This window comes from Rattus norvegicus, chromosome 2 (assembly GCF_021556685.1).
Source record: "Rattus norvegicus strain SHRSP/BbbUtx chromosome 2, alternate assembly SHRSP_T2T, whole genome shotgun sequence".
NCBI lineage: Eukaryota > Metazoa > Chordata > Mammalia > Rodentia > Muridae > Rattus > Rattus norvegicus.
Window position 1 is genome coordinate 196,563,063 of NC_141535.1, and position 10,457 is coordinate 196,573,519.

The 10,457-nt window shown below is 40.1% G+C and overlaps 1 protein-coding gene across 1 annotated transcript; it reads right to left on the reverse strand.

Annotated features, from left to right (window-relative positions):
* Positions 1-9,171: 9,171 nt before the first annotated feature.
* Or11i1 (olfactory receptor family 11 subfamily I member 1) lies at positions 9,172-10,122 on the reverse strand. The gene has a single exon (NM_001000914.1). It carries the CDS (start codon positions 10,120-10,122, stop codon positions 9,172-9,174), a length of 951 nt encoding a protein of 316 aa, NP_001000914.1.
* Between the last annotated feature and the right edge of the window lie 335 nt (positions 10,123-10,457).

Sequence of the window (10,457 nt, forward strand, 5' to 3'; positions counted from 1 at the left end):
GAACTCATATGTGTCTTGCTTAGTTGATTTTAAAAGTCTTATTCTTCTGGTGTTCTCCATCTCCTCTGACCCTCTCAGTCTTTTCACCTCCTCTTCCATGGAATTTTCCAAGCTCTGAGGAAAGGGATTTGATAGAAACCTCATGATTAGACTTTCTGCATAATGTCTGTCTGTGGGTCTCTCCATTTCTTCCCATCTTCTGCAGGGACAAAAGCCACTTTAATGATGAATGAGTAAGGCACAAATATATATGAATATAATATAATAGGAGTCATTTTATTGATAATATTTTTAGACTAGTAGTATTTGGTTTTACCCTAGGTCTCTGGGCAATCTAGTCTCTGGTTATTGGCTACCCAAGCAACAACAGATAAGGGTTTCATCATGCGGAGTAGCCTTAAGTCAAATCAGACATTGGTTGACTACTTTCACAAGTTCTATGCCACCATTGCTCTAGCATATTTTGCAAGCAGGACAGATTGTAAGTCAAGTTTGGTGGCGGGTTTGGTGTCTACATTTCTCTTTTGGTAGCCTGCAGAGTACTTTCCCACACTGAAGCGACTAGAGCATAGAGATGAGAATTCCATGTAGGCACTAGCTCAACTTCACCATATTAATGAGTTGTGTGGGTGTTGTCCTTGGCAACAGGGCCCCACTATCAGTTTGTGGAGAGCAATCCTTTGTTTTAGCCATAGCCTGGGTTGTTTGGGGATTTCCATGGGATCCCCTTTAGCAAACAACTCAATCAAGTCCTGCCACTGAAAACATTACCTGGAGACAAGAGATGGCCAGTTGAGACTTTATATCCCTCTTTACTAGGAGTCCTCATTAGTATCACTTTCATACATTCCATAAAGGTTCCACTGTACTAGATTTCTACACCATCACCCAAATGCCCCGAATTCCTGCCTTCTCGTCACACACTTTCTCCCTCACCTCATCTTCCCTTCTACCTGATCCCCACTCTCCTGTTCCCACCCACTCCCAGTCTACAAGTAAAATCTGTTCTATTTTCTCCACCCAGGGAGATCCATGTGTGCCCCCAAGAACCTTCCTCTTTAGCTAACTTCTCTGGATTTACAAATTATAGCTTGTCTATCATTTACTTAACAGCTAATGTCCACATATAAGTAAATACATACCACATTTATTTTTCTGGGTCTAGTTTACCTGACTCAGGATGATTTCTTTTATAGTTCCTATTTGCCTGCACATTTCATTTTTTTTTTATTAACTTGAGTATTTCTTATATACATTTCGAGTGTTATTCCCTTTCCCGGTTTCCGGGCAAACATCCCCCTCCCCCCTCCCCTTCCTTATGGGTGTTCCCCTCCCAACCCTCCCCCCATTGCTGCCCTCCCCCCATAGACTAGTTCACTGGGGGTTCAGTCTTAGCAGGACCAAGGGCTTCCCCTTCCACTGGTGCTCATACTAGGATATTCATTGCTACCTATGAGGTCAGAGTCCAGGGTCAGTCCATGTATAGTCTTTAGGTAGTGGCTTAGTCCCTGGAAACTCTGGTTGCTTGGCATTGTTGTACTTTTGGGGTCTGGAGCCCCTTCAAGCTCTTCCAGTTCTTTCTCTGATTCCTTCAACAGGGGACCTATGCTCAGTTCAGTGGTTTGCTGCTGGCATTCGCCTCTGTATTTGCTGTATTCTGGCTGTGTCTCTCAGGAGCGATCTACATCCGGCTCCTGTCGGTCTGCACTTCTTTGCTTCATCCATCTTGTCTAATTGGGTGGCTGTATATGTATGGGCCACATGTGGGGCAGGCTCTGAATGGGTGTTCCTTCAGTCTCTGTTTTAATCTTTGCCTCTCCCTTCCCTGCCAAGGGTATTCTTTTTCCTCATTTAAAGAAGGAGTGAAGCATTCACATTTTGATCATCCGTCTTGAGTTTCGTTTGTTCTAGGGATCTAGGGTAATTCAAGCATTTGGGCTAATAGCCACTTATCAATGAGTGCATACCATGTATGTCTTTCTGTGATTCGGTTAGCTCACTCAGGATGATATTTTCCAGTTCCAACCATTTGCCTACGAATTTCATAAACTCGTTGTTTTTGATAGCTGAGTAATATTCCATTGTGTAGATGTACCACATTTTCTGTATCCATTCCTCTGTTGAAGGGCATCTGGGTTCTTTCCAGCTTCTGGCTATTATAAATAAGGCTGCGATGAACATAGTGGAGCACGTGTCTCTTTTATATGTTGAGGCATCTTTTGGGTATATGCCCAAGAGAGGTATAGCTGGATCCTCAGGCAGTTCAATGTCCAATTTTCTGAGGAACCCCCAGACTGATTTCCAGAATGGTTTTACCAGTCTGCAATCCCACCAACAATGGAGGAGTGTTCCTCTTTCTCCACATCCTCGCCAGCATCTGCTGTCACCTGACTTTTTGATCTTAGCCATTCTCACTGGTGTGAGGTGAAATCTCAGGGTTGTTTTGATTTGCATTTCCCTTATGACTAAAGATGTTGAACATTTCTTTAGGTGTTTCTCAGCCATTCGGCATTCATCAGCTGTGAATTGTTTGTTTAGCTCTGAACCCCATTTTTTAATAGGGTTATTTGTTTCCCTGCGGTCTAACTTCTTGAGTTCTTTGTATATTTTGGATATAAGGCCTCTATCTGTTGTAGGATTGGTAAAGATCTTTTCCCAATCTGTTGGTTGCCGTTTTGTCCTAACCACAGTGTCCTTTGCCTTACAGAAGCTTTGCAGTTTTATGAGATCCCATTTGTCGATTCTTGATCTTAGAGCATAAGCCATTGGTGTTTTGTTCAGGAAATTTTTTCCAGTGCCTATGTGTTCCAGATGCTTCCCTAGTTTTTCTTCTATTAGTTTGAGTGTGTCTGGTTTGATGTGGAGGTCCTTGATCCACTTGGACTTAAGCTTTGTACAGGGTGATAAGCATGGATCGATCTGCATTCTTCTACATGTTGACCTCCAGTTGAACCAGCACCATTTGCTGAAAATGCTATCTTTTTTCCAATGGATGGTTTTGGCTCCTTTGTCAAAAATCAAGTGACCATAGGTGTGTGGGTTCATTTCTGGGTCTTCAATTCTATTCCATTGGTCTATCTGTCTGTCTCTGTACCAATACCATGCAGTTTTTATCACTATTGCTCTGTAATACTGCTTGAGTTCAGGGATAGTGATTCCCCCTGAAGTCCTTTTATTGTTGAGGATAGCTTTAGCTATCCTGGGTTTTTTGTTATTCCAGATGAATTTGCAAATTGTTCTGTCTAACTCTTTGAAGAATTGGATTGGTATTTGGATGGGGATTGCATTGAATCTGTAGATTGCTTTTGGTAAAATGGCCATTTTTACCATATTAATCCTGCCAATCCATGAGCATGGGAGATCTTTCCATCTTCTGAGGTCTTCTTCAATTTCTTTCCTCAGTGTCTTGAAGTTCTTATTGTACAGATCTTTTACTTGCTTGGTTAAAGTCACACCGAGGTACTTTATATTATTTGGGTCTATTATGAAGGGTGTCGTTTCCCTAATTTCTTTCTCGGCTTGTTTTTCTTTTGTATAGAGGAAGGCAACTGATTTATTTGAGTTAATTTTATATCCAGCCACTTTGCTGAAGTTGTTTATCAGCTTTAGAAGTTCTCTGGTGGAACTTTGGGATCACTTAAATATACTATCATGTCATCTGCAAATAGTGATATTTTGACCTCTTCTTTTCCGATCTGTATCCCCTTGATCTCCTTTTGTTGTCTGATTGCTCTGGCTAGAACTTCAAGAACTATATTGAATAAGTAGGGAGAGAGTGGGCAGCCTTGTCTAGTCCCTGATTTTAGTGGGATTGCTTCAAGTTTCTCTCCATTTAGTTTAATGTTAGCAACTGGTTTGCTGTATATGGCTTTTACTATGTTTAGGTAAGGGCCTTGAATTCCTATTCTTTCCAGGACTTTTATCATGAAGGGGTGTTGAATTTTGTCAAATGCTTTCTCAGCATCTAATGAAATGATCATGTGGTTTTGTTCTTTCAGTTTGTTGATATAATGGATCACGTTGATGGTTTTCCATATATTAAACCATCCCTGCATGCCTGGGATGAAGCCTACTTGATCACGATGGGTGATTGTTTTGATGTGCTCTTGAATTCGGTTTGCCAGAATTTTATTGAGTATTTTTGCGTCGATATTCATAAGGGAAATTGGTCTGAAGTTCTCTCTCTTTGTTGTGTCTTTGTGTGGTTTAGGTATAAGAGTAATTGTGGCTTCGTAGAAGGAATTCGGTAGTGATCCATCTGTTTCAATTTTGTGGAATAGTTTGGATAATATTGGTATGAGGTCTTCTATGAAGGTTTGATAGAATTCTGCACTAAACCCGTCTGGACCTGGGCTCTTTTTGGTTGGGAGACCTTTAATGACTGCTACTATTTCCTTAGGAGTTATGGGGTTGTTTAACTGGTTTATCTGTTCCTGATTTAACTTCGATACCTGGTATCTGTCTAGGAAATTGTCCATTTCCTGAAGATTTTCAAATTTTGTTGAATATAGATTTTTATAGTAAGATCTGATGATTTTTTGAATTTCCTCTGAATCTGTAGTTATGTCTCCCTTTTCATTTCTGATTTTGTTAATTTGGACACACTCTCTGTGTCGTCTCGTTAGTCTGGCTAAGGGTTTATCTATCTTGTTGATTTTCTCAAAGAACCAACTTTTGGTTCTGTTGATTCTTTCTATGGTCCTTTTTGTTTCTACTTGGTTGATTTCAGCTCTGAGTTTGATTATTTCCTGCCTTCTACTCCTCCTGGGTGTATTTGATTCTTTTTGTTCTAGAGCTTTTAGGTGTGCTGTCAAGCTGCTGACATATGCTCTTTCCTGTTTCTTTCTGCAGGCACTCAGCGCTATGAGTTTTCCTCTTAGCACAGCTTTCATTGTGTCCCATAAGTTTGGGTATGTTGTATCTTCATTTTCATTAAATTCTAAAAAGTCTTTAATTTCTTTCTTTATTTCTTCCTTGACCAGGTTATCATTGAGTAGAGCATTGTTCAATTTCCACGTATATGTGGGCATTCTTCCCTTATTGTTATTGAAGACCAGTTTTAGGCCGTGGTGGTCCGATAGCACGCATGGGATTATTTCTATCTTTCTGTACCTGTTGAGGCCCGTTTTTTTACCAATTATATGGTCAATTTTGGAGAAAGTACCATGAGGAGCTGAGAAGAAGGTATATCCTTTTGCTTTAGAATAGAATGTTCTATAAATATCCGTTAAGTCCATTTGGCTCATGACTTCTCTTAGTCTGTCGACATCACTGTTTAATTTCTGTTTCCATGATCTGTCCATTGATGAGAGTGGTGTGTTGAAATCTCCCACTATTATTGTGTGAGATGTGCAATCTGTGTTTTGAGCTTTAGTAAGGTTTCTTTTACGTATGTAGGTGCCCTTGTATTTGGGGCATAGATATTTAGGATTGAGAGTTCATCTTGGTGGATTTTTCCTTTGATGAATATGAAGTGTCCTTCCTTATCTTTTTTGATGACTTTTAGTTGGAAATTGATTTTATTTGATATTAGAATGGCTACTCCAGCTTGCTTCCTCTGACCATTTGCTTGGAAAGTTGTTTTCCAGCCTTTCACTCTGAGGTAGTGTCTGTCTTTGTCTCTGAGGTGTGTTTCCTGTAGGCAGCAGAATGCAGGGTCCTCGTTGCGTATCCAGTTTGTTAATCTATGTCTTTTTATTGGGGAGTTGAGGCCATTGATATTGACAGATATTAAGGAATAGTGATTATTGCTTCCCTTTATATTCATATTTGGATGTGAGGTTATGTTTGTGTGCTTTCATTCTCTTTGTTTTGTTGCCAAGACGATTAGTTTCTTGCTTCTTCTAGGGTATAGCTTGCCTCCTTATGTTGGGCTTTACCATTTATTATCCTTTGTAGTGCTGGATTTGTAGAAAGATATTGTGTAAATTTGGTTTTGTCATGGAATATCTTGGTTTCTCCATCAATGTTAATTGAGAGTTTTGCTGGATACAGTAACCTGGGCTGGCATTTGTGTTCTCTTAGGGTCTGTATGACATCAGTCCAGGATCTTCTGGCCTTCATAGTTTCTGGCGAGAAGTCTGGTGTGATTCTGATAGGTCTCCCTAACATATAAATGTTACTTGACCTTTTTCCCTTACTGCTTTTAATATTCTTTCTTTATTTTGTGCGTTTGGTGTTTTGACAATTATGTGACGGGAGGTGTTTCTTTTCTGGTCCAATCTATTTGGAGTTCTGTAGGCTTCTTGTATGTCTATGGGTATCTCTTTTTTTAGGTTAGGGAAGTTTTCTTCTATGATTTTGTTGAAGATATTTACTGGTCCTTTGAGCTGGGAGTCTTCACTCTCTTCTATACCTATTATCCTTAGGTTTGATCTTCTCATTGATTCCTGGATTTCCTGTATGTTTTGGACCAGTAGCTTTTTCCGCTTTACATTATCTTTGACAGTTGAGTCAATGATTTCTATGGAATCTTCTGCTCCTGAGATTCTCTCTTCCATCTCTTGTATTCTGTTGGTGAAGCTTGTATCTACAGCTCCTTGTCTCTTCTTTTGGTTTTCTATATCCAGGGTTGTTTCCATGTGTTCTTTCTTGATTGCTTCTATTTCCATTTTTAATTCCTTCAACTGTTTGATTGTGTTTTCCTGGAATTCTTTCAGGGATTTTTGTGTCTCCTCTCTATGGGCTTCTACTTGTTTATTTATGTTTTCCTGGAATTCTTTCAGGGATTTTTGTGTCTCCTCTCTATGGGCTTCTACTTGTTTATTTATGTTTTCCTGGAATTCTTTCAGGGATTTTTGTGTCTCCTCTCTATGGGCTTCTACTTGTTTATTTATGTTTTCCTGGAATTCTTTCAGGGATTTTTGTGTCTCCTCTCTATGGGCTTCTACTTGTTTATTTATGTTTTCCTGGAATTCTTTCAGGGATTTTTGCGATTCTTTCAGGCATTTTTGCGATTCCTCTTTGTAGGCTTCTACTTGTTCTCTAAGGGAGTTCTGCATGTCTTTCTTGAAGTCCTCCAGCATCATGATCAAATATGATTTTGAAAATAGATCTTGCTTTTCTGGTGTGTTTGGATATTCCATGTTTGTTTTGATGGGAGAATTGGGCTCCGATGGTGCCATGTAGTCTTGGTTTCTGTTGCTTGGGTTCCTGCACTTGCCTCTCGCCATCAGATTATCTCTAGTGTTACTTTGTTCTGCTATTTCTGACAGTGGCTAGACTGTCCTATAAGCCTGTGTGTCAGGAGTGCTGTAGACCTGTTTTCCTCTCTTTTAGTCAGTTATGGGGACAGAGTGTTCTGCTTTCGGGCGTGTAGTTTTTCCTCTCTACAGGTCTTCAGCTGTTCCTGTGGGCCTGTGTCTTGAGTTCACCAGGCAGCTTTCTTGCAGCAGAAAATTTGGTCTTACCTGTGGTCCTGAGGCTCAAGTTCGCTCGTGGGGTGCTGCCCACGGGCTCTCTGCAGCGGCAGCAACCAGGAAGACCTGTGCCGCCCCTTCCGGGAGCTTCAGTGCACCAGGGTTCCAGATGGTCTTTGGCTTTTTCCTCTGGCGTCCGAGATGTGTGTGCAGGGAGCAGTCTCTTCTGGTTTCCCAGGCTTGTCTGCCTCTCTGAAGGTTTAGCTCTCCCTCCCACGGGATTTGGGTGCAGAGAACTGTTTATCCGGTCTGTTTCTTTCAGGTTCCGGGGGTGTCTCAGGCAGGGGTCCTGCCGCTCCTGGGCTCTCCCCCACGGGAGCCCAGAGGCCTTATACAGTTTCCTCTTGGGCCAGGGATGTGGGCAGGGGTGAGCAGAGTTGGTGGTCTCTTCCGCTCTGCAGCCTCAGGAGTGCCCACCTGACCAGGCGGTTGGGTCTCTCTCTCACCGTGTCTGGGGACATTTCATGTTTTTTAACATCTGAGTAATACTCCATTGTGTAAATGTACCATATTTTCTTTATGCTGATTATAAGATATTTTTCATAGACCAAATATATTCCAGAAAAAGACACAAAATCTCTGCACTCCTTATATGCAAATAGCTTCTTAAATAGATTTATTTTATGGAGATTTTAGGTTCACCACAAAACAGAAAATACAAATTCCCATATATCCTCTGTTCCTATACACTCAGTCTTCTCAATGCCCAACTCCCACACCCAAGGATTCAAATAGTTAAACCAGTGAGACATCACAATCACCCAATAACCAATTGTGATTCACTGTAGATATTGTACATTTTTTGACATTCAACAAATGTGTAATGACACATATTCACTATTATATAAGCATATAGCAGGTTCGCTCTCCTGTAATTGTTTTATAGTCTACTTATCCATGCTTCTTCCCCCTAATGCTTGGCAACTTCTTCTCCAGTTACAGTCTCCATTGTTTTGTCTTTTCAAGAATGTTGTATACTTGGGAACATAGAGAATGTGGCTTTTTCAGCAGCATTAGTTGATATTTCTCTGTATCTTTTCATCCGTTGCTGATTTATTTCCTTTTTATAGGACTAAATAGCTTTCCATTTTCTAGAGCTAGGACATCTTGGATGCTTCCAATTCTGCAGAACTATAAATAATACAGCTAAAGGAATCTGTGTAGTTTTCATTCATGGAAATAAGCTCTTGCTGAATTTGAGAAAAGAACAAAGGTTGTACTCACTCAATAATATTGAAAAAGTATGTTCAGTTTTGGAAGAAATTGCAAGACTGTCTTTTAAAGTGGCTGATAATGTTGCATGTCTACCAGAAATTAGAAGTTTCTCCACATTCTCACCAGTATTTGGCCCTTCTAATAGATATGCATTGACCATTCTGTTGATACAATTTTGTATTTATATTTACAATTTTATACTGAACACTTAGCTAATGATTTTCTTCTTACTAAACAGTGAGTTTGATGATAGCAAAGAATATCTCTTTGATTTTTCATCTGTTTTAATCCTTTATGTCTAGCAAAGTACCTTGAGCATAATAGACCTTGAATGAATACTCAAAGAAATTAGTCAAAATCCTATCACTCCATCTTGATTATGGGCTTTTATTTTTATAAGACTTTTTGTAATAATATGACAGGATTTGACCTATTTAGACCATAACATGGAATGCTAATGCCAAAACTGTCAGAACTCAGAAGCATCTCATCTACAACAATCAGAGGCAGTTGTCATATAGTACTTTTCTTTTCCATGTCATATGATAAAGCCTGACTTCTTACTCAAGCATTTCTTCAAAGCTCCATGAATGTCTCTGTTTCTCAGGCTATATATAATGGGGTTGAACATAGGTGTCAGGATAGTATAGAGCAGAGAGAATCCTTTGTGTAAATATTGGGAAGAGTTGGATGAGGGCACAAGATATGTGGCAATCAGTGTTCCATAAAATACTGTGACGACAGTGAGATGTGAAGAACAGGTAGAGAAAGCCTTTCTCCTGCCTGTGCCAGATGGAATTCTTAGGATGGCAGTGAGGATGCAAGAGTAAGAAACTGTGATGAGGAAAAATGGGACCAGTGTGACTGCAGAAGAGGTGGCAAAAGCAATGGTCTCAGTCAGCGAAGTATCCATGCAGGAGAGATGGATCAAAGGAGCAAAGTCACAAAAGAAGTGATCAATTTCATTAGGGCCACAGAAGTTTTGTCTACACAGCAGGACCATAGTGATGGCTGTGAGGAAGAAGCAGCAGAACCAAGATCCAGTAGCCAACCTAAAGCAGAGAGAACCAGTCATCAAGATGGGGTATCGGAGAGGCTGGCAGATAGCAAGGTACCGGTCATAGGACATCACAGCAAGCAAGAGGCACTCTGTTGCAGCAAGGGATCCAAAAAAGTAGAATTGTGCCAAGCAACCAACCACTGAGATAGTCTTCAGATCAGCTATAATAATCAGCAACATCTTGGGGACAATGTTAGAGGTGTAGCAGACCTCCAGAAAGGACAGGTTCACTAGGAAGAAGTACATGGGAGTGTGGAGAGCATGGTTGCACAGAACTAGGAGAACAATAAGGATGTTTCCAGAAATGGTTAGGATATAGAAGATGCAAAACATTATAAAGAGGGAAATATTTAGCTGTAGGATAGAAGAGAATCCTCGAAGAACAAACTCCACTATCACTGTTTGATTTTCCCAGGATAAGGTCATCATACTTTGGTTTCTGTGAAGGACACAATCATAAAAAAATACATAATATAGCTTATCTAGTTTATGCAAGAATATGAACAGAATGAATTTTTTATTCTTTACTCTATCCTCTGTTCTGTGGGCAAAGAAGAGAATAGGTCTTCTTTAACTCGCATGAATGAAAATAATTTAAAATAAGAACATGTAGCTTTAGTCTTTCATTTTCCCCTACTTGGTATCATCACTTCATCAGGAGCAGAAACATATGATCTAGAAGAATATAAAGATGGCAGGAGAACTGCATATTTCATACTTTTCCTGTGTGTATTCTGATAATATAGACAGGAGGAAGATCTAAA